Below are 27719 nucleotides of genomic sequence, written 5' to 3' on the forward strand. Positions count from 1 at the left end.
GTTTAGACACAACAAGGAAATATTGCTATTACTTATTATTTATATTGCTATTTTTATTGCTATTAAATTATAAAATTATTGCTATTACAAATAATTAAGAACAGGAAGCTCTTCTGAAAAGTAAGGTAATGTAGAAGGGAACTGGTGAAAGAGTACATAGGAATGTTAAAGATAGATATTAGAGAATGTTAACTGGGGAACAGGAGTTAGAAATAGGTGGAAGAGAATACTTTATAAGTCATATCTACCCATTATAAAAAGGCATTACTATGAACATAATTGAGTTTATTAGGGTGAGAAGTGTGTAAGATTGTATACAGCCAATGTATCTATGGAGTGGGTGTTGAGAATTTGCCAAATTCTAGAATATAAATATGTGAAGCATATATTTATACTGTACTCCATGATACAATCAGGTTTATATATTTTCCCCTGTGTTGCAAAGTTTACTTCCCACTGTCCACCAATGCACCTATGTAATACTGTAGTTGTCACATATTCACCTTCTGTCTGTCCTTCCAATGCATTGATAAAATTTTGTTGCTTTTTCTGAGATGATAATAGCCCACTGCAATACCAAACATCGGCATTTCTCTATGTGCCTTTACAATGCCACAGATGGCAGTCTTATGTTCACGGAGGAACATAGTTAGCAAGGGGGCTGGTATAATAACTGTGTACAGGATATTCTCCTTGTTTTGCAGTGGTTCCAAATGTGTTTCACAACACTGAAAATTTTCCTCGCATTTTAGTCTATCGTTTATATGTACATTGCCATTGTTCTTGAAGTGTGGGCACCAGGGAAGTAACAGGAACCTATCATGAGACATGTACTTGCTAAACAATGGGGTTGAAACAACGCTGTCTTTGTTCCAATAATCCTGGATCATGTGTTTCACTGCATGAGTAATCATCATATACAGCACTAAAAACACATGTACACCAGTAGGCTGACATTTAAGAGGTGGGACCAAAACGCCGAAGCTCATCCCCCACAAGCACAACTAGGTGAGTACATACATTTCATCAATAGTCTTGTCCTTCCAACATGTTATTCGTGAAGCAGGTACAATACTAGATGCAATGAGTTGCACTGCGTAATGGTTCATGTTGTGAAAAAGATGCTGCATGAATGGTTCACTGAAATACATTATGCCATAAAATATTCAAACTCGGTCATATCATCACCAGTATGGGAAAATGTGGGTGTAACAGCAACATTGGTATCATCAAATGTTGGTATATGTGGAACCAAATGGTCACAATCTCCCACACGAGTACACTTGTCCTGGCACTAGTATGAGCGCCAACACCATGGCTCTGTCTTCTTGTACTATAACTCCATAGGCCAGGAGATATGGCTCTTTTACATAGTATAGGGCTACCATGAGCATTTGATGTAGAGGGCACACTGTCATCTTTGTCCTCAGGCCTCATGACATACTGATGCTTGGCTGGGCATGTTGCTGAGGTAGCACATCCTGGCCTAATAACACCCCCACTATAGCCACTAACACTTGGTTCATCAATGCTACTTTTATCTGAACCTTCAATGCTACTTTTGTTTGAACCTATGTCACTCAAAACACAAAAGGCATCATCTATATTATCACATTGTATAGGAACATCAGAAGGCACAGGTGGTGATGGTAAATCCATCACCACCTGTGCTTCACCTAGGGCAGTGCGGCAGGCTGGAGAGAGCCATGTACAGTGACACCTTAGCTTAAGAATGTCCCTATTTGCGAACTTTTTGGGTTACGAACCCAATTTCTTTGGAAATTTTGAATCGGGTTATGAACGTTGCCTCGGGAAACGAGTTTGTTGATATGCGTATGGTCTGACCTAGCGCGTGGTGGCACGGCGATCACACCTCAGTTTACCAGTGGCTCCTGCCTAGTGACAATTGCGTCCGAGTTCTTTGTAAAGAATTTCAGTGATTTTCGAATTTTTGGGTATTTGAACATAAAAGTTATTATTATATATCTTGCCATGGGTCCCAAGAAAGTCAGGGGTATGGTTCAACCTAATAGTTGTGAGTAGAGGCAGTAGAGGATGTTCCTTCCTCATTAAGAAAATGTGTGAAGTCTGGGAAGAACTGCAAAGTTTTGTTGAAAAAACGAACCGCAGATAAAGCTAGAGCAGGTCGTTGCATTGACCTTTTAAATGACAATGTGATGTCTTACTACAGACAAGTGTTAAAATGTAGGGAAAAACAAGCGTTTTTAGACAGATTTTTAGTAAGACAAGCAAGCAGTGGGCCATAAGCAGGTCTTAATGGTATGCAGGCAAAATGTGCCAGAGTGCATACCCCAGAGAAGTCATCACTGTTTGATGTTATAATGGAAGGAAGCTCCCCTTCCAAACACTAACACCTCTCCTTCTTCCCCCTCCAACCCGTCTTCCATACGCCAACAAGAGTCATCAGTAAAGGTACATAATAACTTGTACATTCTGTACTTTAGTACTGAAGATTTGGGTGAATTAGGAATAAAATTTACTTTGTAGTTAATTTTTTGGGGAGTCTGAAACGGATTAATTCAAATGAACAAATCTACAAGGGCCGTGACGTGGATTCGAACCTGCATCCAACATCCAATTGGATTAATTCAATTTCCATTATTTCTTATGGGGAAATTCGCTTCAGCTTACGAAATTTTGGTTTATGAACCATCTCTGGGAACGGATTAAATTCATAAGCTGAGGTACCAATGTACTGTACATGCGCCTTGTATTGTCCACCACGATGTCGGTATCATACCTTGATGGGATTCTGGGAGTTCATCTACTACCCAAGTCTGACCCGGGGCCAGGCTCGACTTGTGAGAGCTTGGTTCAACAGATCGTTGCTTAGAGCAGCCCGCAGACCCAGGTATCCACTACAGCCCGGATGGTCCTGCACTTCTTGAAGAAAATTATCCAGTTTTCTCATAAAGACATCCAGTTTTGTTCCGGCAATATTTCTTATGCTTGCTGGGAGGATGTTGGACAATCATGGACCTCTGATGTTCATGAAATTTTCTCTGATTGTGCCTTTGGCACCTCTGTTCTTCATTGGCTCTATTCTGCATTTCCTTTCATATCGTTCACATCAGTATGTTGTTATTTTACTAGGTAAATTTAGGACCTTGCCCTCCAGTATTTTCCACGTACAGTATATCTTGTACTGTACATGGAGAGGTATATTTGATACGTCTCTCTTCTCCTTTCAGAAGGGATCATCTCAAAGCTCTCCAAATGTACTCAATAGTTTAGATGCTTTATCATATATATGTACTGTATGCCATATATATTCTCTGTATTCCTTCTATTTCAGCAATCTCTCCTGCTCTGAAGGGAGAAGCGAGTATCGAACAGTACTCAAGACGGGACAGTGCAAGTGATTTGAATAGTACAACAATTGTGATGGGATCCCTAGAGTCAAAGGTTCTCATAATCTATCCTATCATTTGTCTGGCTGATGCAATATTTACTAGGTTATGCCCCCTAAACTTTAGGTTGCCAGATACCATTATTCACAGATCCTTTATGTGTTGTTTTCCTATTTTGGGCAGATTTGATTGTTTTGTACCCTGTAGTTTGTTTAACCACTGTGATGTGCTGAGTTTATTGTGAAATTCCCCCTGTGCGCATGAAATAAAGTGTTACCAAAAAATTCCTTTTTCTTCGTAAAATGATAAATTCCCTTCCCTGAACATGTCTATGTAAAAATAAATACCAAATTCCACTTACTTTGGCTGTGGGGACGTGGACAAGATTCACTGTGACGTCATCAGGGGCTGGTCACCCGTGCGTAACATGCCCAGACAAAGGTAGCGCGGGTCATTCAAGCACCGGGTGTTGCCACAAATATATTTTCAATTATTTTTCTATATATTTCCAATGCGGTTTTATTTGTTTTTTTATCGTATATGATGCATATTTGTGTCCTTTACAATATGTATACATTAGAACATTCATAATGTTCCTTGGAACTGTGATACATGTGTCAATAATGTGTCCACAATGTTTATTGTCGCAATATTACTTGTTCAAAATCCACTAAAATTACAATATGTACAGTTTCACACACTATTTACACAGTAACACACTGTATTACACAATCTGTACTTTGGAAGTGAGTAATGTTCCTTGGAACTGTGATACATGTGTCAGTAATGTGTCCACAATGTTTATTGTCGCAATATTACTTGTTCAAAATCCACTAAAATTACAATATGTACAGTTTCACACACTATTTACACAGTAACACACTGTATTACACACTCTGTACTTCGGAAGTGAGTACAATCAATGAAGTAGTCTGTGGTACACAGAGCGACTTCGCTTTCGTTGCACCAGGTACTGATAGATTTTCGCTTCCTGTTTCTTCGCTCTGTGTGCTTGCAAATAACTCACTCACGTACACCCTTGGCTTTAATACCTGTAGGTAGTATGTAGCCAAGCTTGTAAAGCATAGGGTAGTCTTGAAAAGATTATAGGAAAAGATCAGTTTGTAAGGTAGTCGTGAAAAGATCGCTTTGTAAGGTCCTATGCAGGAAGAGATTCAGCCAGCCTCGAAGAGTGTCGTGTCAGTCAAGAAGAGATTCAGCTATTCTTGAAAATATCTATGGAAAACGCCACCATGGAAGCCGCTAACACTGTTCATCTATGCTACTTGTATCAGATGCATCATCACTGAACACAGAAAACGATTCATCTATGTATCATATATATAAATTGGAAACAGTATATGTGGCCCAGGGTTGCGCTCAGAGCTACAACTGGATACGCTCACTGTATCGTCCTCATAGGTGCTGCATCACTTGCATCCGACATTTATGTTAGGTCCTTATTTTCCTAGCCTCACCAATATTATGACCCATATGTTCTTCAAACAATGAAGTCTGAATTTCACCGATAGTGCACGATCTTTCAACACTGCGTCGGACAGGTGTTTGGGAGCCAGAAGCGCGTGTGCCACCCATGGTTTCTCACTCAGTATTAACCCAGCCAGCAGCCCTAGGGCATTCTGGGAATTTTTTCCAAGATGGCTGCCTCTCACTGGAGGTCCTAAGAGTCCATTTCATATACAACCAACTGCGCACACATTTAGATTGGGTACGAAAAAATAAAAAATAGTTTTCTCGGATGGCGCTGTTTCCCACTGACCGAGAATACTCGGTTGGCATAGTTCAGTGGTTAAGGCCCTTATTTTTACTGTATCTAAGTACAGTACCTAGAGTTTATCACTGTGCTTTTTCATTGTGCTTAAACTCTTTTTTTTATTTGATTAACTGTTATTCTTTGCATTCTGTTTGACAGAAAATTGAATATCCATCGTCCTACTTTACTGTAGGGGTACAGTGATTCCTACTGACCTCATTTTGTGGGCTATCACTCCCTGGTTGCATTTATCAAATGCCTTTGCAAAGTCTGTGTATTCCACATCTGCATTCTGCTTTTCCTCTAATGCCTCAGTGATTTTGTCATAGTGGTTGCGTAGCTGCGAGAAACATGATCTTCCCGCTCTAAATCCATGTTAGCCCGAGTTATGGAGGCCATTGGACTCCATAAAACTGGAGCTCTGACTCTTGATCACTCTCTCAAATATTTTTATTATGTGGGACATTAGTGCAACTGGTCTATAATTCTTAGTCAATGCTTTACTCCCCCCCCCCCACCCCCTGCCCTCCCTTGCATAGAGGAGCTACATCTGCTGATTTACATGCTTCTTGTATATTCCCAGTGTCCAAGCTCTTCCTCCAACACTATACTAAGTGCCTGTGTAACTGACACTTGGCATTTCTTTATGAATATTGAATTCCATGAGTCTTGACCTGGGGCTGAGTGTATGGGCATGTTGTCAATTTCTCTTTCAAAATCTACAGTGTTTGTGTTATCAGTTATATTTTCAGGGATTTTGGATATCATGCATAAAGAAGCTGTTTGGATCTTCAATTTTCATGCTATTTATTGGGGTGTTAAGCATGTCTTAATACTGCTTTCATCACCCATCATCCAACAGTTGTGTTAGGTCCTTTTTCTGCATTTGGGTTGTCAATATCACTGCCACGGTCATCTTTAAACAATATGATCCGTATTTCATCATGTTGAGAGTGTTTTCTCAACAATGCTAGTATAAGCTAGTATAAAATAATTAAATTATTACTTACTCCAGGACCCCACCGTGGCCCTCTGGTCACCCAGCAGATTTCTGTTCGACACATTGGACATCGCATCCAGTCACAACCCCATTTTCTTACTAACATGACAGAGCACTTGGGGCATGGCAACCCATCTCCACGACGAATCATATCCTATGGGAAGAATTTTATTATCAGAATATAAATTAAACATTTAATTTATAGATAATCCAACAAGCATGAACCTGGAATCTGCCAATATTATGCATGGCGTGTATGTAAATATGAGCTATCAGGAGGCACTAGTGGAATATGCAAATATAAACACCTGAGAAACTGCAGAAATATCCTATATACTGGTACATGTCACTCTGAAAATTGCAAATTTTCTTTGTCCTTTGGTACTCTTGCTTTGCAATGAGACCACTGCTGCTTTGAACCTACAGTAGGTTTTGGTCTAGCTTACAAGGCTTCAAATAGGAGAAACTTCAAATGCTTGCATGGTGCTGAGGTCAAGCACCCTCACTTTACAACATCTAACAAACAAGTGACATTTTGCAGCCAAATTATGAGTAGTCTTACTGCTGTATGATGTCATAGGTCTCCCATTGGATACACAAGGTCAAATAACCTATAAAAGTTCATTGACAGATATGACATTAGAGCTCTACCCAGCATCATCTTCTTTGACCAAAATAATATATAAATACAGATACAAAATAACATAAACCTTATCACATGAATTTATGAATCCTAAAAAACCAATTGTTCCTTAGCAGTTCTTCATGCTGGTTGTGGACGAGTATGGCTCACAGAAGGCTTAATAGCGTTATGACGGACTTCAGTATTGTAACAGAATGTCTTCCCCCCCTCTAATGGCTCTGCAGACTGTAGTCTGCTGGTATACTTAAATGTTTAAAATTAGAGTACATATAATTATTGCACTGTACTTACATCAAAGAATTTTTTGGTTTCATTGCAGCCTCATCCACTTTCTGTGCAAGATCATCTTGGTATTCTTGACATGTGATGCCTTCATGTTGTGCCTGCAGATATATGAACAATGTAAAAATATTGCATAAGCACAATTTGTTACTTATAAAACCACAATAATCTACAAGTAATGCACTGGTACATGAAATACTCTCTTCTATGTTAATACCTCAGTCATTCTCATAGCCATGAGGCTAATAATTTGGGTTGAATGCATTTATCACAGGTTCTAATGATTTTACTCCCCACCATGATATGAGACTTTTAAAATGGCTTTGCTATTTAATTGTGACAGGGAGAGAGAATTGAAAAGCTATTGCCATTCACTAATGATCGACTGACTTGCTAAAATAAATGACACGTCACACACTTATGTGGAAACGAATTAAAGAACTCTAACAAAGAAAGAGATCTAGGGGAGGTTCTAGATAGTAGAATGTCACCAGACAACACATAAAGGACATTGTGAGAGGAGCATATGCTAAGCTTTCCAACTTCAGAAATGCTTTTAAATACATGGATGGTGAAATACTAGAGAAACTGTTCACGACTTTTATGAGACCACAGTTGGAATATGAAGTGCTTGTATGGTGCCTATATCTAAAGAAGTACATCAATAAACTGGAAAAGGTGCAAAAGCATGCTACAAAAATGGCTTCCAGAACTGAAAAACGAGCTATGAAGAGAGGCTAGTGACGTTAAATATGTCAAAGCTAGAAGATAGAAGAAAAAGAAACGATATGATCACTACATACAAAATATTAACAGGAATCAACAAAACTGACAGAGAGATTCATGAAACCTAGAACTTTATAAACAAGAGGTCATAGATTTAAGCTACAGAAACAAATTTGCCAAAAACCTCCCACATTTTGGACACGAAATAATGGGTATAAAATGGATAAGGGTAGATTTAGTAAAGACTTGAGGAAATACTGGTACGGTAACAGGTTCGTCGATATGTGGAACCAAATACCACATAACATGGTGGTGGGGTCCCACGAATGGTGCAAGCGTGGGTTGAACAAGTATATGAGTGGAATGGGTGGTAAGAAATAGGAGCTGCCTCATATGGGCCAATAGGCCCTCTGCAGTTCCTCTGTTCTCATGTCCATATATTCGTATGCACAAGGGGACACAGGAGGAAGCTGAGTACTCAAAGGAGCCACAGACTCGAAAAAAACCTGATCAATGTCAGAGGGAAAAAGAAGCGGAAAGCATTAGGAAGCTACGTGGTGGAGGCAGACTCCACCCACAGGAGCCAATGTAGAGAAGACAGAGCCCAGGAGGCTCAGAAAAATGCACAACCATCGACCGACAGGAGAGGCGGGGCCCAAGAGCCAGAGCTCAACCCAAGCAAACGCAACTAGGCAAGCACCCCACCAAAAGGCGAGAACCAGTAACTGGCCGACAGAGGCGCCAGACATGACAATCACACCTGTAGAGCAGACACACGACCGTGCCACAACACAGGCGAGCCAAGTAACATACCAGGAGCATCGCTAGTGGTGCGCTCGAACGCCATGCATACTCGAGGCAGTAGGCATCGTATGTACCGTTACCTGAATAAAAATTGGAAGTCTAAGGAAAAAGACATCCAGAGGTGTGCGCCCCACAAAAGACGAGGAGCGTACAGAAGGGGAGGAGGAGGCGCCACGCTGAGCCATCCCACACCCAGAAGCAGAGGAAGAACGAAGTGATGCCCTCATATATAAAATCCAGAACACCCTCAGCATCAGAGGGCTACGACTGGAGGGAGAAAACGAGCAAGAAGCCATAGAAAACCTCGAGAAACGTCGCGAACACACAGGCATACCGCCCACAAACAAAACGCACACCCCGGCCCCAGCGCGCGAGGTACGAAACGCACCACCTGGTGGAAGGATGGCATGGCTCGTACACCAGGTGGACACACATATCGTACACACACAATGTACAGATACATCGTAAACACACATCGTACAAACACCAGGAAGACGTGTGTAACGAAGACGAAGAACGTTGGAACTGGAAGTAGAGACGACGCGAAAACAAAACAAGGCGAAAATGAAGCGAAAGAAAACAGGACAGAAGGTAACCAATGAGGCCGACAAAAGACCAGAGGGAAACCACATCGGAAATCAACAGACGTTCCAATAATATTGGAAGGTACAAAGAGACGCGCAAACCAACGAGAACTATGACAAGCAAGCACATACGCACAGAGGCACATATGGACAAATATAAACCCCTGATCAAGGGACACACAGGGACCCCAATACGAAGGGAATAGCATCGCGACGTAAGAGTGAAAAGGGTAAGGAAAAGGGGTCGAAACACACCCCCACGCAGGGTGGCTGTTTTTCGTTTCGCATTTTGCACTTTTGTTTGTGGTGCTAGTTTCTAGTTGTTTGTGTTGGCACTGGAAGGTTCATTATAGGTCTCCCATCTGCGTGTTTCATCTCGGGGATGGTGTGTGGTTTTCCTGGCGGTCCTTCCGGTTTTCCTATCACTGCGAAGGCTCCTTCGGTCTCTGATAGGATTGGCTTGCCTTGCCTTAGGGGTTGTTCTGGGACCGTCGTCTAGGACCGTGTCCTGTCACCTCGTATTGGGTGGTGCTGGCGGAGCCGCTACTGCTTGTGTTCGGTGTTGAGGTTCCTTCTGCTCCATTCCGCTTGATGTCCTGGGCGTTGTTTCACCTCTGGCCTGCTCTGGAGTTCTGGTGCCGTCCTGGTCGTTGGCCTGGGTGGTCTAATTTCTTCTCGTTTTGGTCTTTGTTTTGTCTGTGGTCTTGGTTTTTAGGTTAGGACACGTGGCGTCCGCCTCCCGGTTCCTTCCCTGTTTTCCTTATCTGTGGTGAGGTAGCTCCGGAGAGCTGACAGGGCTCCCCCCAGAAAACCAGCGTTGAATGTAATGAAATGCCATTTTCTGGGTAAGTCCCGGAGGCTTTCCGGCATCCCTCCCTCCCTCCTGTCGGCGGGGTTTTTCGCGTATTTTGACATCCAGTCTAAGAACTGCCAGTTGGATCGCCGGCGTGGAGGGTTCGGGGCTCCCCCTTCCACCTCTCGGGGTGGGGTGGTTGCGCAGACGGTGGCACGGCGACGTGATGATCATGCTAGTTTGATAATTTTGTTTGGGGAGTTCTGTCCACTCGTTCGGCTTTCGGTAGCAATATTTTCACCAGAATAGTGAACGTTTGTTTTGGGGCGCCTACCTTTCTGGGTGCCTATCCCGGTCGATGGCAGACATAAAATGCTCCCAACCACTAGGGGGTTTCTATAGGCCATTACTCCTCGTGCCTCTTTGAGGGGTCAGGTTCAGGTTCTGGCTGTAGTCCCCGGTAGGCAAGAACTCCTAGCACTTTGATGACAGAAAGTTATACATATCCATTCAGCCTGGATAGCTCCGGGAAGCCGACGGGCTTCCCCAGAAAAGCACCTATGGGTAGCTCAGGAAGCCACTGAAGGGAGTCCTCCCAGTTTCAGAACCAAAAGAAAGGTAATAGAGTTCCATAATCTTATGTCTTAATTATTCATACCTGGCATGTAAGGCAGCTGACCTTCTTGCAGACATCACAATGAAATAAGTTGACATTATCCTCAAACTGACAGAAGCCAGGGCAGTCAGGAGTCTTACAGTGAAACACGTTTTGCATGGTTCCCTCTGCTTGCTTAACAGACTTGGTTAGATGCTTGTCATACTCCTGTGGTGTTACCAGCTGCAACCAACAAATGTCTTATTAAATTAAAACAATTCAGTGTAATATATATTATTATTATTATATAAATAAAATAATGAAACATAGCATAGTACAGTGTTTCTCATTAAAATGTACTTTATTAACAGAATCTTAAAACAACCTAAACTTACAGCTTTGATTTCTCTGTCCTGCAGAGAAGAGTCACAGGAGTACTGGTTGTCTCTGTATGGACACTTCACATCAGCAGTGTCAGAATATTTAATGGCATTGGCCAGGCACTCCCTGAGTAAAAAATAAAAGGAAACTCAGCTATAGCTGCATGATATTTAAACATCTTAAGTGTCAACTCAAAACATTACATAAAGTTACTTTTACAGATATTATAGACCTATATCGTAAAGTTCAATGAAAAATGGGCTTGTAAGAGGTATCCATTGTATAACCAAGCCCACAGGTTTTCCGGGGCCTGTAGGGGGTGAATGAACTCTACAGGAAGCCCAGGCACTGGGGCTAGCTACACCAGTAAACCCTCTCAGTGCAGGCAACCAGACCACAAGAAACAGCTGGAAAGCCCCAGAAAAGCAACATTATTTGGCAAGAGAGTTCCACAGCACACACCCTAGGCACCACTAATAAAGGACTCCCCAGCAGAAGCAAGTGAACAAAGCACCAGCAAACAAGAAGTGAAGCAGAAAAAAAACCTAAACTCAATGGCGGCAAGCAAGCTGCAGTGCGCCCCACCAGCCAAAAACCAGCGTTGAATGTAATGAAACACCATTTTCTGGGTGAGCCCCGGAGGCTCCCTGGAGCTTATTGGGCTAATGTATGTTATATTAGACCGGGACATTAGCTAAGGAGTGCAGACCTACCAGGGACCAGCGCCAGAACCTGGGCCCCTTCAGAGAGGTTTCAGGGAGCAATGGCCCTGGAAAACCCCTTTGTGGTTGGGGTTTTCCTTATCTGCCATCGACTGGGGTTAGGCACCCAGAAAGGTAGGCATAACAAAACAAACCCCACATGGTAAATAACTAAAAAAAAAACCGAACAGAGAGGTAGAAACTCCCTACAATCACAAGCAAACAAGCAAACATCACACTTTACTGCCGCGCCGATCGTCCGCGCAGCCCTCCCCGCCCCGAGAGGGGGAGGGGGGAGCCCCGGACCTACTGCGCCGGCTGCCAAGCTTCAGTTCGGAAACTAAGCTTCAACCAACGGGGAAAAAAAACGCCGACCGGTGAGAGGGAGGGTTGCCAGGGAGCCTCCGGGGCTCACCCAGAAAATGGCGTTTCATTACAAACAAAGCTGGTTTTTTGTGGGGAGCCCTTACGGCTCCCTGGAGCTTCATACCCAAAGAGAAGGTAAAGAAAAAGGGCCAACCCGGGAAGCGGCCGCCACAAACTCTGCAACGCAAAGCCGAGACAACAGGTCGCAATCTGCGACCCGAGGCAACACGAACGCACAGGAGCAGACACGCATAAGAATAGGCGGCCAAGAACCTGTGCGACCCTCAAATCCCTGCGCCAGAAATGAGCCCTAGACGTCGCCAACACACAGCAAAAGCTGCAAACGTCTGAACAGCACGGGCGCAAAGACAGACCGCAGGCTGGAAGAATGAAAAACTCTGTGGACGACTTGGGAGACTCGAGCCCTGATAACAGGGAACGAGGGGAACCAGATCAACCACAGCGCATCCGCAGACACGGTACGCAGGTAACGGCAAAAAACACAACCGGACAACACAGGACACACCCCGGCCAAACCAATCAAGCATCAATAACCCAAGAACCCCTCCGGAAAGCAGCCGCCTCGACCGTCGTCAGGACGGAGAAAGGCTGCACACGTACAAATCTACCACTAGTACTAAAGAGCAGAAACCTGAACCGAAGGGGCTACCACAAACTGAGAAGATAAGAAGGCACCCTGATCAAGTACCAGGACAGCTCAGGCGACGCATGAGCAGGCCGGAGGTGACACAAAACACGAGAAAGCGTACGAAACGTCATACTGTCGCCAAGACGAAGCTCGCAGTGGGACACCGTCAACAAAGCCACCTGAACACCACAGAGATAGTGATACCCGCGTCAAAATACCAGACGCGAAGAGCCGAGGAGAAGGCCGAACCAGTCACGTACAGAACCGATTCGACCTGCCGAAAGAGGCGGAGCCGTGGGAAAATGCCCCGGGTTCGAACACCTATCAAGCAGCGTCTGAAATAAGGCTGGGCCGGCCACCAAGGAACCATAAGGACTGCTCTCGTGGGAATGGGCTGCAACCTAGCCAGAACCTGAAGCAACAGTTGGACCGGGAGAAGAGGAACAGGTACCCCCACCTCGACCAGTCCTGCTGAAATCATCCACTATGAATGCCTCGCAGGTGGGAAAGGGCGCCACATAAAATAGGCGACGCCTAGACCACGCTGACTCGAAGACGTCCACGGCTAGGAGTCCATACGTCCGACAGAGCCAACAAAACGAGTCGGCGATGACTGGCCAATCCGCGAAGAGAGGAATGAACGGGACAGCTGTCCGCCAGGACGCAGGACACACCTCGGACATGAACCTCACGGTTAGCCAAACCCCTGTGGTTCCGGCAGAACTGCCAGAGAACGGTCCGAACAGAGCTGAATGGTAGAGCACCCAGTGACCCAAGCCCTCCGAAGCGTAAACCAGACAGCCACGAACTCCTGAGCCATGCTGTGAGCCCGACGGACGTACAGACTCCACCAACCTTGGCCGACCTGGCGAGCACTGGTCACAAATCCCCAGCCGAGAGATGACCCGTCCGTGAACACATCGAGCGAAGGCTCAGGGAGGTGCCAAGGCACGGAACCCTGAAAACCCCAAAGAGGAAGCTGGTGACGCAGCACCAACACAAGATCCCCGGAGGAACGAACCCAACGAATGCAAGCAGCGGAAGGGAAGTCTCCGAAGGAACCAAACAGACGCCGAAGCCAAACCCGACTCAGCGGGCAGACCAGCACGTCGAAGTTCAGACTCCCGCACAACTGCTCAAGCAACTGCTGAGTAACCCGGGACCCCCTCATGTACAGCCGAAGGCAGGACCACAGCCGCGTAACACTTCTGGAGGGAAAGACAATGAGTGGCCCAATAGCCCTAAACAAGGCCCAGGTCCGAACCCGGGATGGAAACAGATGGAATGGCCTCCAGATCACCAGGAAACCAAACCCGGCGATCTGGAAAGAACCACACCCCTGGCGAGCAGACAAGCGGACTGACTGGGAGCTCACACCAGCCAGTCGTCAAGGTAGGCCAGACACCGAATCTCAGACTCAGAGCACTAAGATCCGGTAAAGATGCAAAAAAAAAACAAAAAAAAAAAAATACCAAGTGCCCATTACAAAATAGGGAAGGCAACAAAAGCAGCAAGCCTGGAGCCCCACCACCAACTGAGCCATTCCCAGAAAACTGGAGAGGAACGTGCCAAGAAGTGACTTGGAGGTCCAGGGCCACCATCCAGGCACCCGGCCCCAACAGAAGCCGGACAGGAGACAACAGTCCACCGAGGAGGGCATAGAAACCAGGGCGCAGACTGAAGAAGTCCAGAAGAACTGCAGTTACGAAAGGCCCATGACTGCAAGGAGTAGACGGGAACCCCAGAAGGATGGGGCGGATCGACCACGTCCAACGCACCCACTAAGAAGACATGACGAAGCACAGGGGAAGAAAAACCCACCAGCTCTGAACCCCCAAAGGGAGAGAATCCGTCTACCGACGCCACCAAAGGCCGAAAGACAACCAAAAGCGCCCACCAACAGCGGGACCATGCGAGAGTCAACAGAGCAAGCTGCTCCCCCAGCGCCCCATCAACAGAGAAGGGAACAGAACCCCTTCTGAAAGAAAAAGTACACACACATATACACATTATGTATATATACATATACACAAACACACAAGAAATGGTACACACACATGCGTATACACATGTGCACACACACACACACACACACAGCGTACATAAGTACATGCGTACACACACACATACCTCACACATAATATCTAGAGATATTAGAAAGAACTTTTTTAGTGTCAGAGTGGTTGACAAATGGAAAGCATTAGGAAGAGATGTGGTGGAGGCTGACTCCATGCACAGTTCAAGTGTAGATATGATAGAGCCCAATAGGCTCAGGAAACTGTACACCTGTTGATTGACGGTTGAGAGGCGGGACCAAAGAGCCAGAAGCTCAACCCACGAAAACAACTAGGTGAATACATACATTGCAAAAGAAAAGTACCAGTCGCCGACCAGTGGGCAGAGAGCACCCGCCGGCCAGGCAGAGAGCACCACGCCGGCCAGGCAAAGAAGGCACAAAACTGCATCAAAAGGCCCACCTCGACAGCAAAACCTCAAAATCCCAGCACGACCACAACATGTGCCAAGACCCAAAAAGATCAGTCTGCAATCCAGGAAGACCCCGGAACCCCAGAAGGCAGAACCGGGTCACACGAGGAAACAAAGCCCCCTGAACCCACAAAGGGGACCCCAAGAGGAGAAACCTCCGGAACGAAACCAAAGAACCCAAAGGAACCCAGAATCGAACCAGGGGGAGCCTAAACCACCACATTTGCCGGCGGAGAACACCACAGAGGCAAAGCACAGCCCCCAGACAGAACCCCCTGGGAAAACGGTCATAACAGACCAAAAACCGAGGGACAAGGTGTGGGAGCAAGCATACCAGCCAGGGGACACTGAGTCCAAACCCAAGGTCCAAACCCAAAACAGACAAAATGGAAAACCCGGTGTAAAATCAACACCCAAACGTTCCCAGAGGAACAGGCAACAGGCAGAAAACACCAGAAAAGCAAAGAAACGACAACAGGAGAATAATAAACCCTGAAAAAAGGTGAAAACTCACTCCAGAAGCTCGCTCGCACACCAAGTCACATGTAAACAAACCGCAACGCCGCCCTGGTGGCCACTCCAGGAAACCGGCAGACGAAAATGGCCGCCAGCAGGGGCTGTGGCTGACGCTAAAGATACAAAAACACGCCAGCAAAAGTGGGAAGCATGCAGACTGGATGGGCGAAAAACGCGCCCAACAGCAGAAAACCCAGGCAGGGGCAAACCGCCCCAGAACTACTAGCAGGCATCCCCACAGCCCCGGGAACCAACAACAGAGGCCCCGGGGCAGAGCCGTCCTCCAAGTCCTCCGCCCTTAAAGAAAAGCTAGAGTCCATGGGAAAGGCAGCAAGAAAGGGCCGCTGGTAAGCCCCAGAAGCCTTGGCAGAGGAACCGGCTCGAAAAACCTCTGTCCCCCAACCCGAACAGGGCAGCCCCCGAAAATCACTCGAGTCTTGGCCCCAACTAAACCCCGCCCCGACCCCGAAACCTGCAGACGGTCAGGAGCTGGGAACAGGGAGGGACAGGGGCTAACAGCACCTAACCAAAACGGGGCAGCTCCGGGCATCCGGGTGGAAAACCAACCTAGCGCGTTGCAGCAACCTAAACCTAGCTTGCAACACGGATGTTGTCTGTACAGTACTCTGAACAGTAAGGACATCAGAAGAGTACTGGAGAACAAGCAAAGAACACCACTCGCAAGACTCCGGGTCGAGGTGTCAGTGACCCAACAGGCAGCATGATGGAGGAAAAGTGGCGCCTATCACCCTGAGACAAGGGCACACCAACCAACTAACCCGCACAAACGGGATGGAACCCGGAAGACACATCTAATGGTCCACCGATTCCCGACAAGGTTTTCCAGGGCCTGTAGGCTGACTGCTACAGGAAGCCCGGGCAAGGTGTTGCTAACCGGTTAACACCCAAGCTAACAAGGGGTAGATGCAACACTGAAAACCCCTGCAACGTGTACAATTACGGGGGCCTACCTTGAGGTTACTTTGAGGTGATTCCAGGGCTCAGCGACCCCGCGGCCTGGTCGTCGACCAGGCCTCCTCGTTGCTGGACTGATCAACCAGGCTGTTGGTCATGGATGCTCGCAGCCTGACGTATGAGTCACAGCCTGGTTGATCAGGTATCCTTTGGAGATGTTTGTCAAGTTCTCTCTTGAACACTGTGAGGGGTCGGCCAGTTATGCCCCGTATGTGTAGCGGAAGCGTGTTGAACAGTCTTGGGCCTCTGATGTTGAAAGAGTTCTCTCTCAGAGTACCTGTTGTATCTTTGCTCTTCAATGGGGGTATTCTGCACATCTTGCCATGCCTTCTGGTCTCATGTGCTGTTATTTGTGTGTGCAGGTTTGAGACCAGCCCCTCTACTATTTTCTGTGTACTGTAAATTATTATGTATCTCTCCCGCCTACGCTAAAGAGAATACAGGTTTAGGCTCTTTAGTCAGTCCCAATAGTTTAAATGTTTTACTGAGTGGATTCTAGCAGTAAAGGATATCTGCACACTCTCCAGGTCAGCAATTTCTCCAGCTTTGAAAGGGGCTGTCATTGTGCAGCAGTATTCCACTCTAGAGAGCACTAGCGTCTCGAAAAGTATCATCATCGGTATAGCATCTCTAGTGTGAAAGGTTCTTGTTATCCAACCTGTCTTTTTCTTGCAGTTGTGACGGTTACTTTATTGTGTTCTTTAAATGTAAGGTCTTCCGACATCAGTACACCCAAATCCTTTACATTGCCTTTCCGTTCAATGTTATGATTTGACTGAGTTTTGTACGTGGTTTCCGTTTTATATTTTCATTTTTTCCGTAGCGCATGAGCTGAAACTTATCTTATCTGAAACGTTAAACACCATGTTATTTTCTGTAGCCCATAGAAAGACCTGATTTACATCTGATTGGAGGTTTGCCATGTCCTCTATGTTGTCTACTCTCATAAAAATCCTAGTGTCATCTGCAAAGGATGATACAGTACTATAGGTTGTGTCCTTGTCTATGTCCGATATGAGAATGAGAAAAAGTACTGGAGCAAGCACAGTACCCTGGGGGACTGAGCTCTTTACGGTTGATGGTTCAGATTTTATTTTGTTGACTATTACACATTGGGTTCTATTAGTCAGGAAATTGTAGATCCATCTGCCTATTTTTCCGGTAATTCCTTTTGAACGCATTTTATGTGCAATAACACCATGGTCACATTTGTCAAAGGCTTTTGCGAAATCTGTGTAAATTACATCATCATTTTGTTTGTCTTCCATGGCATCTAGTGCCATGTCATAGTGGTCCAGCAACTGCGATAGGCAAGAGCGCCCTGTTCTGAAACCATGTTGTTCGGGGTTATGGAGATGCTGTGATTCCATGTATTTTGTGATCTTACTTCTTAGCACTCTCTCAAAGATTTTTATGATGTGCGATGTTAATGCTATCAGTCTGTAATTTTTTGCCTCTGCCTTATTTCCTCCTTTTGTGGAATGGTGCTATCTCTGCTGTTTTTAATATGTCAGGGATAATGCCAGTATCTAGATTTTGTCTCCAAAGAATGTGAAGAGTCTGCGATAGTGTTTTTTTTATAGTTCTTGATGAATATAGAGTGCCAAGAGTCAGGGCCTGATGCAGAGCATAGGCATACTGTCTATGGCTTCTTCAAAATCCAGTAGGGCCTAGCAGAGGGCCACCAAACACTACCAGTGGAACTATAGCCACACTAGGAAGACCCCCACCAGGCAAATAAAATTAAACAAAAGAAAAATCCCGCATAAGTACACCGTCCCAAGAGGCAACAGGAACCGGTCACCGCGTAGATGGCAGGTCGCGCAACACCTTGACACCCTAACCAGCACAACACCACTCCCTACCTAAGGCCAAACAAGGGTTCCAAGCCCAAGCTGACCCCAAGGGCGAGGCAAATGCCGAGTAGCAAGAACCTCTATGGGAATGGTTCCTGAACGCCCCAGGGAAGATAACCCTGTCACGCAGGGGCAGTACTCACAGGGCGCTTAGGGAAGGAAGCCCCTAAGTGCATGCAGCCCCGAACGCCACAAAGGCAAACACCGCCTAGGAAACTGAGGCCAGAGAAGCGTCTGTCCCGGATGACATTAGCTTACGAACTGAAGTGTTTGGCAGCCGGCATGGTGAGGTCCAGGGCCCCCCTTCCCCTCTTGGGAAGGGGAGGGTTGTGCTGATGAGTGGTGCGGCAGTAAAGTGTGATGTTTGCTTGTTTCCTTGGGATTGTAGGGAGTTTCTACCGCTCTGTTCGGTTTTTGTTTTAGTTTCTTACCGACCTGAAACTTCAAGAGCAAGAGGTTTTAAGATATAGATATTCCAGGATTGGTCTGACATAAGTGGTATACAGGATCCTAAAAGATTCCTTACACAAGTTTCTAAAGACAGTTCTTATGTTGGCTAACCTAGCATGTGGTAGTGGTGTTCCAACCGTCTACAGTGGTAGACGGTTAGAACAAGTGGTGGAGGCCAAAACCATCTGGAGGCCACTTTGTAGCTTCAAAGTGTTATATGACAGAGTGCTGCGAAGACGGGACAAAACAAGCGTAGCACTCCTCCCAACCTGTCCTTCTACAAAGAACGTCACTTTTCGCTTGTATGTTACATAAGGCCAAAAATTGTCATACTAAAAAATGGAAACGGATCACGAAAGTGACATTGTCCCGTTTTCTGTTTTGGGTCCTTTAGTAGGTTAGAGAAGACACTTTAAATTGACCATTTTCTTGACGTTGGGAAACTAAGGAGGATGGGCCTCCTCCTGTAACTGCGTTTAGGTACAGTAATTACACCTGTGGCAGAACCAAGCAAATTCACATCCTCATGCAGCCACTCAGAGAGACCCTACATGTGAATCCAATCGTGCAAGACCTCTGCTGTGTACACACCCTTGTAGTCATCTGCAATAAGAGGCCCAGAGAGCACAAGCAACTGCATGTGGAGTTGCCACTTGCCCATGTCCTTGGGAAGCGCTGGAACAAGCAGGCAGACCTCGAGTGGAGAATAAGGGTTGTCAGCCAGCCAGGATGAGCCTTGTACTTCATACAGCAGCCAATAAGCCAAGACAGATCCATATTTTATGAGGCCAGGTCCATCAAAAAAAAAAAAACCAGCGTTGAATGTAATGAAACGCCATTTTCTGGGTGAGACCCGGAGGCTCCCCGGAGCTTTACCGGCTGATATGCTAATGTCAGACTTTGGCATCAGTCATGTGTATGGAGTTCTAGGGCCTACCGGGGACCACGAGCCAGAACCTGGCCCCCTCAGAGAGGCAAGGGGAGCAATGGCCTATAGAAACCCCCGTGTGGTTGGAAGCATTCTATGTCTGCCATCGACCGGGTCAAGCATCCAGAAAGGTAAGCATTCCAAAACAAACCCCTATTCTGGTGAAAATTGCTACCTAAGCCGAACTAGTGAATAGAACTCTTCAACAGAAAACACGGAAACTAGTATGACGTCATACGTCACCGCGCCGCTGTCTGCGCAGCTCCCCCCTCCCCGGGAGGGGGAAGGGGGAGCCCCAGACCTCCCACGCCGGCTATCCACCCATCAGTTCTGAGGCTGGATGTCAAAACACGCGAAAAACGCCGACCGGAGGGAGGGAGGGTTGCCGGGGAGCCTCCGGGTCTCACCCAGAAAATGGCGTTTCATTACATTCAACGCTGGTTTTCTGGGGGGAGCCCCGTCGGCTCCCCGGAGCTAACTACCCACAGAGGAAGGTCAAAGGGACAAAACCGGGAGGCGGACACCACGCACCCCCCAAGGAGGCGAGACAACCGGCAGCAAACGCCAACCCAAGGCGCCACAGCCCCGAAAATCCCGGGAACAACACGAGAACCACGAGCAGCAAGGCCCCTGCACGAACACCAAAAATCCATGCCCGAAAGACTGCAAGGCCACGTCGCCCAGACGGCAGCGAGAGCAGCGAAGCCACGAACGCCACAGGCATGAGGGAAGAACACAGGCAGCTTAGCCGCAAGAACACGGCTGACCACCCGGGACACCATCACCCGCGAACCGGGAAGAACAGAACCGGATCAACGCAAAACGCGCTCCGGACCCAAACGCCGTGGCACGCAAACAACAGCAGAGGGCCGCCACTGAACACAAAAACGACACACCCCCGGCCCGACCAACAAAGCACCAACAAACCCTGGACCCCTCCAGAATGCAGCAGCCCCACCCCGCGCCAGAAAAGATGGAGACTGCTGCCATCAAACAACCAAAACGCTAAAACCGAAGGAGCAAGAAAACACAGCGAACCGACCCCCAGAGGCAAAGGCCCAAAGGAAAGAGCCGACGAAAAAACACACCGGAACCGAAGGGGCACTACCAACCGAGGAGAAGACAGAGCACGCTGACCAGAGACCAGGATGGTGCAAGCGGCGCACGAACAGGCCGGAGGTGAAATGACGCACAAGACAGCTGACTAACGGTGCAGAAGCAACACCAAGACCGAAAGCAAGCTGAAGCGGCTCCGCCTGCGCCGCACGAAAAGAGGCGACAGTATGTGGCAAGACGACGGCCCCCAACCCCCACTAGAAAACCAAGCCGAGAGTAAACCAAGCCAACAAGAAGGACCCACCGAAGAAGGGACAGGAAAAGGAAGGACCGCCAAAATACCCCATACTGCCGCCAAGAAGCACGCAGGTGGGACACCTACCACGAAGCCACCCGACCACCAACCGGAGGCGAGACCACGAGGCAGAACATAAGCAGCCCCGACAAGGCCCCCCCGAGCCCAGGAAAAAGGCGGAGCCGCGAGAAGATCTCGGGCGCGACCACCGAAACCCAGGCGGCACAAGGAGATGGAACGTCTGCCGAACAGAAAAACTCCGAAGCATGCAAGCCCGCCAGGAGTTCAGAAACGACGGGTCCGACGCGAGACATCGCAAGAACCCCCCCAAAAAAAATAAAACAACAACAACCGGCAGGGCAAGCTAGGAAAACCAAAGAAGGCGGAAGGGTCGCCGCCAGAACAGGACCCGAACCAAGGGGCACGAACAACTGCAACAGACCGAGACAAAGAAGCACATCACAGGACACAGGCTGACCAACGCCTAAGAACACACGCAGAACATTCCTGCTGCAGAAGAGGCAGGAAGAAAGAGCAGAAGCACAAAAAAAAAAAAAAACCAGGAGAACAACCAGGGGTGGACAATCAGGCAGGGACAAAAACCCCACGCAATCCCCAGGCACAAAACGGCAGCAAAGCGCCACTCCACAACCGGACACAGGAACAAGGACACGCCACCGTGAAACACGGTACCAATGCTCACGTGCAGCAGCAGCAGCAACAGGCACCACTGCAACATGCAACATGTAAATAGCAACTCCCCTCTGCAAAGGCAGAGAACGGAGCAGGCAGACCCCAGACAGGGCCAACGGAGACACGACAAAACCCTGCAGGCCCAGAAACCTGCACCAGGCGACCGACGGCGGAGAAACCCCGCTCGATACCTGCTGGATGAGGTACTGGGAGCTCTTTTACACCTCAAGCCCGGCCCAAGGTCAGGCCAGACCGGCCAGAGGATGGCCCACCAGGCAGCTGCTAGGAGCAGTCCACCGGCCCACATACCCCCACAACCAGGACGGGCCGGAACTGCCATACGAAAACAGGCCAGTGCGCCCTGGAAGTCCACGGACGAACCAGCAAGAAGGCTTATGCTCGCAAGTAGGTCGTGTAACAAGCACAGACCACTGATGGTAATACAGTGTTCCCCAAAAGTGCCAATAGCACCACTGCACTCCACTGGTACTATCCCGCAAGTTCTACCAGATAGGCGGGACCCAAGAGCCAGAGCTCAAATCCTGCAAGCACAGCCAGGAGCCTCACCAGGTGAGTACAGAACCAACCCTACAACCCCCACACCTCACAACATTAAAAAAGGAGGGTCCCCTGAACGACTCCAGCATGGGTTGGACATGCACATGAGGGGGACAGGAAGGGGTGATAAAGGGACAGTCACTGGTGTGCGAACGGTCTCAGTCGTACAAAATTATACCTAAATAAAGACAGGTATATGAACACCGCCGCATCCAGCGCCCGGCCAAAAGACGCCAGACCGCAGAAACTCACCTGGCGAATGGTGGCTCGAACTTGACACGACTCAACCGTGCCCAGAAGAACTTGGGAGCACCGCCAGGTGAAGACGCCAGAGCCGGACCCGCAGGAGAACAGGGAGAGGCGAAGGAGGCGGTCCACACCCATGACACAGAAAACCGCGGTGTCCTCCCCACAACTGGGAACCAGGACACCCCTGGCGCAAAGGGGCACATACCGCAGCCAGGGAGAAGAACGAGAGGCGAAGCACTGTAGCAAAAAAGGGCGCAAAACCCCAGCACTGAACCATCGCCCAGACCAAAACAAACTCCACGGCGCATGCGCATAACACGCTGGCCGAACCGCACACCCTCCCTGCGGGAAGGCGCCAGCCAGGACTATTGCACGAGAAAAAGAGCCAAAAGAGGAAGCAGGAACAAAAAACCGGCCAAAGAAGCAAAGAGCCCAAAAAAAGGGAACCCAAACGGGCGACAAGTAGCCCAAACGGGCGACAAGTAGCCCAAACGGCCGACAAGTAGCCCAACCGGGCGACAAGTAGCCCAACAGGGCGACAAGTAGCCCAACAGGGCGACAAGTAGCCCAACAGGGCGACAAGTAGCCCAACAGGGCGACAAGTACTAGGAGCCGACAGACGTTCCAATAATGCGGGAAGTAGCGAAAAACCTTCCCGTACCCTCGAGAACACAGAAGCCAACACTAGTCCCGAAGGCACACGAAGGCGCAGGCGCACCCGAGATCAAAAGTCACGCAGAACCCCATCGAACGGGGAAACATGACAAAAACACCGTCCCAAAAAGCGGGGGAGGAAACATCCACCCACAGGACGGAACCAACCGACTCAAAGGCCAAGGAACCGAGCCCGGGGAGGGGCCGACGTCCAACAGCACGTACGGCGAGTGGGGAGGAAAACCCCACTCCGCGTAACCACAAGCCCCGCCTAGAGGGGGATAAAACCCCCCACGGGGTCTAACGGGGCCAAGGCCCCCCAAGTCAGCCCCTCCCCAGCCCCGGGAACCTACACGACAGGCCCCGGGGCCGAGCCGTTCCCCCAAAGCCCCGGCCGTACCAGAAAACCGGGGCAGCCGTGAAAACACTAAGGAAGGGAGCCCACTGGCAGACTCATACAACACGGCTGGAGGAACAGGCCCAAATGCCCCCGTCACTACCCCGGAAGGGGAATTCCCCGAGACTGCCCGAGTCTCAACACCACCAAACACCCCGCCCTGAACCTACAGACGGTAAGGAACCGGATGCAGGCAGGAAGGGTGAACCAGGGGAAAAACGAAATACAACGGGGCAGCCCCGGGGCTCCCGGGGAGGAAACCACGAGAACGTTGCCACCACCAAGGCTCAAGTGCAACGCCCCTGCTGCCCGCACCCGCTTTGTTAGCACAACTGGGTAACCGAGCCACAACGAGCAACCAAACTCGCAGGACACCGGGTCGAAGGTGTCACCGACCCCACAGGCAGCAGACGGAGGCAAAACAGAGAGTCACCCAGAGACAAAAGGTGAGAGCAACCCTCAAACTCGCTGGAAGCGAGGGGGGGGCTCTGGGGTCACATCCATCGGACCCGCGCGCCCCCAGGGGTTTCCCAGGGTCCCGAGCGTTTACTTTAAGAGGACTCGCGCTCAGGTAATCCCAGGCAGGGTACTGCTAACCGGCACCCAAGCTACCAAACAACTTTCTAAGAGCTGAACCCCCGGGACGTGTACACTCACGGGGACCTAGCAGGGGGTACCACCAGAAATACTCAGAACACAAGGGACACAAGGGGCAAGAACGAAGGCAGACCCCCCCACCAGGTATATAAACAAAAGAAAAAGAAAACCCCGCAAGAGGACAGCGTACCCAAGCGGAACAGAGCCGGCCGCTATGATTGGTAAAGACAAGCTGCACAGTACCCCGCGCCCCACCAGTGCAAACACTGCCCCTTACTCTAAGGCGAACAAGGGAGACAGAACACCCGAGCACACAAAGAGCGGCCGAAAACCAAGCGGTAAACGGCCAAGCAGGGGCAGGACCCAAGGAACTTGTGGAAGGTGGCCCCAAGCCCCAAGGGCAGTACTTACAGGGCACCTAGGGAAGGGAACCCTAGGCGCATGCAGCCCGAGTACTGAAGAATCACACCCGGCTCACGCACCACCTAGAAAACAGACACCACACTCTAGGTACAGTGCTGAAACAACCACTGGAGCCGGAGCACATAACCATTGCCTATAGCATCAGCCGAAGAACTGATGGGTGGATAGCCGGCGTGGGAGGTCTGGGGCTCCCCCTTCCCCCTCCCGGGGAGGGGGGAGCTGCCGCAGAAGCTGGCAGCAGCGCGCGGCGCGGTGACGTATGACGTCATACTAGTTTCCGTGTTTTCTGTTGAAGAGTTCTATTCACTAGTTCGGCTTAGGTAGCAATTTTCACCAGAATAGGGGTTTGTTTTGGAATGCTTACCTTTCTGGATGCTTGACCCGGTCGATGGCAGACATAGAATGCTTCCAACCACACGGGGGTTTCTATAGGCCATTGCTCCCCTTGCCTCTCTGAGGGGGCCAGGTTCTGGCTCGTGGTCCCCGGTAGGCCCTAGAACTCCATACACATGACTGATGCCAAAGTCTGACATTAGCATATCAGCCGGTAAAGCTCCGGGGAGCCGACGGGGCTCCCCCAGAAAAGATCTAAATATTAAAGGAAGTACCAAAACAGGGTTGTGTGAGCCACTGAAGGCAAAACATGGGGAGATAGAAACCTCTGGAAACATGATGAGGCATTGCACAGGACCTAGAACTGAACCCTAGAGGAACCACTGAACAATCATACTCATACATAAAAAGGGGGCACAAGAGAAATTCTACTCCCTGAAGCAAGAGACCCTCCTCAGAGAGAACCATGTTCCAAAAAGAGTTGAAGGGCACCCAAGGACCCTCCTCAGATTCCCTTCCAGCCCCTAAAGCTTCCCATGAAGACTCTGGGACAGAGTCATGATCTTCGCCCAAAACCTGTGACAGAAAGGCATCTTTCCAAGGAGAAGGTTCAGAGTGGGGAGGTAGGTGGTTGTGAATGCGAAAACCCCAAAATTGTTATGGCACCTTAAGTCTCGAATGTCTTCTATGCCGAAATGTATGGGGCCACCCAAGTAGAAAACCCATTTACACCCTGAGCTAAACTTTGACCTGACTCCGAAACTCTGACACTTCAGAGCCAGAACTAGGGTGAAGAAAACCCTGCTTCAGGGTGAACCTCATAACCCAGAGAAAGATAGAAGAGGCATGGACTTAGTCTCGGGAAGGTCGCCAACTTTTCTAATTCTAGGTCCCTAAAATCAATTCCTGGTCTCTATGGACCAACTCTGAGGCATCCAAATGATCACAAGGCCACGAATGCCTAACACAAACAAAACTTGCTTGTAAAGGGAAAGCAGCCCGATTAGCTTACAAACTCGAAGCAGAATCAATAAGTGCAGAGCTCCAGTGAGAACAAACCTTGCAGAACTCAAGGTTGTAGGTGTCACCATCCCAACAGGCAGCAGCATGGCAGGCAAAGGGAATGATCATTGTCTAGTAGCAAGGACAATGCTCACTCTTTGAGCTCACACAGATGAATGCAGACTCGATAGGACACTTCATAATGAACCACACCAGAGAAAAATGGGAAAAATTGCCACAGCCTGAAGACAATTAACTAAACAGGACACCTGCTGTGTTAATTGCTGGGGCTGGGGCCCCTGGGAGGGGCCTGGGCCACCTTGTGGCACCTATCAGTACTAACAAGTTCAGGTTAGTTTTGAGTGAATATTATTTCATTCCAAATTGTTTATAGAGTTGTTTGGCAGTTTCAATACTAAATTATCTGTAAAGCTTCACTGTGCTTTTTACCAGTTGGCTGGCAGATTGTTAGTTATTTCTTGCACCTCTATGAAAAGGCCAGGTTCTGGCTCTGGTCCCCAGTAGGCCAAACAGAACTCCAGCGACTGATGTGACCCATTAGAATGGAGTAATCTCAGCAAGATCGCTTCAGAGAGCCACCGAGGGACTCCATCAGAAAATGACAAATTTGAGATGCAATAAAGGTTCCTTTGAAGCAAAGGAAGTATAAAATGAATCATTTCATTCAAGAGAGATTCCACTGTACAATAATTTGTTAAATGTTTGCATGCTTTGCTCCCTAATTAATCCCAGCAGGCACATTAAATTAATGAAGTGACTGAATCAACATTAACGAAGTTCAGCCAACTTTTCTTGTTGGTTGAACTGATGATGATGTGTGCCTGATGGATACTTTTTAATAATATTTATCACCTACCTGCAAAAGGTGTGGAGACAATCTCGCAGTACCACACCTTCACTTATTTTGATGTCCATAAAGCAGACACGACACTCAAATGGATCTGGGTTGGGTACACAGCCTTGGCGTTCAAGTGCAGACATCACTGCACCTAACCCAGGCATCTAAAATAAAACAAAACTATAGTACTGTATTATTAAAGTGTTTTGCTTTATAATTTTGTGATTATGAATATAGTAAATACTGAAAAGCATCATTTATTAGGATTTTCACTCTTTTTGAAGAATGCTAACTCCAATCTCTTGAGAGAGAGAGATTGGAGCATTTGGTGAAGAAACACTAAATCATCTAATCTTTTCATTTTATTGTTCAATGTTTTGTCAGCATTATGACATCTTCAGGAATACACACTATGCACTAAAGACACAGGTATACTAAGTTTACATGCAGAAACATAGACATTTATAAGTTTGAGTTCATGTTGCCATATAATTCACCTAACCTCCTTAACCACTGAACTGCGCAACGCACCTGCAGGTGCTTGACGGGGGGTGCGCGACGTGCCTCCGGGATCTTATAGGTACAGTATAGCGTATGATTCAATACTCCACCGGCTACATGGGGTTCACATCAGCTTCCTCAGGGCTCTTGTAAACAGTTGCCATTTAAAAAAAAATCGTGGGCAACATTCCCGGGTGTGAGAGCCTCAGTACTGAGTGAGC

General features: G+C 48.0%; 1 protein-coding gene across 1 annotated transcript; it reads right to left on the reverse strand.

The window, feature by feature from the left end:
* Positions 1 to 6143: 6143 nt before the first annotated feature.
* LOC138349538 (ranBP-type and C3HC4-type zinc finger-containing protein 1-like) lies at positions 6144 to 27185 on the reverse strand. Its single transcript, XM_069330708.1, has 5 exons — positions 27016 to 27185; positions 10968 to 11079; positions 10636 to 10815; positions 7080 to 7171; positions 6144 to 6299 (listed from the first exon to the last, which is right to left on the reverse strand). The coding sequence occupies exons 1-5, from the start codon at positions 27159 to 27161 to the stop codon at positions 6293 to 6295; spliced, it is 537 nt and encodes a 178-aa protein (XP_069186809.1). The 5' UTR covers positions 27162 to 27185; the 3' UTR covers positions 6144 to 6292.
* Between the last annotated feature and the right edge of the window lie 534 nt (positions 27186 to 27719).

Source organism: Procambarus clarkii, chromosome 24 (genome assembly GCF_040958095.1).
Source record: "Procambarus clarkii isolate CNS0578487 chromosome 24, FALCON_Pclarkii_2.0, whole genome shotgun sequence".
NCBI classification, from domain to species: Eukaryota; Metazoa; Arthropoda; class Malacostraca; order Decapoda; family Cambaridae; genus Procambarus; species Procambarus clarkii.

Bases quoted from the DNA above. Each gene is read 5' to 3' on its own strand.
- LOC138349538 (XM_069330708.1), bottom strand. From the start codon at position 27,161: ATGCCTGGGTTAGGTGCAGTGATGTCTGCACTTGAACGCCAAGGCTGT. The intron at 11,080-27,015 runs GTAGGTGATAAA...TTTTTTACTCAG, and splicing joins TGTCTCCACACCTTTTGCAG to GGAGTGCCTGGCCAATGCCA. The intron at 7,172-10,635 runs GTATGAATAATT...ATATATCTGCAG, and splicing joins TCAGCTGCCTTACATGCCAG to GCACAACATGAAGGCATCAC.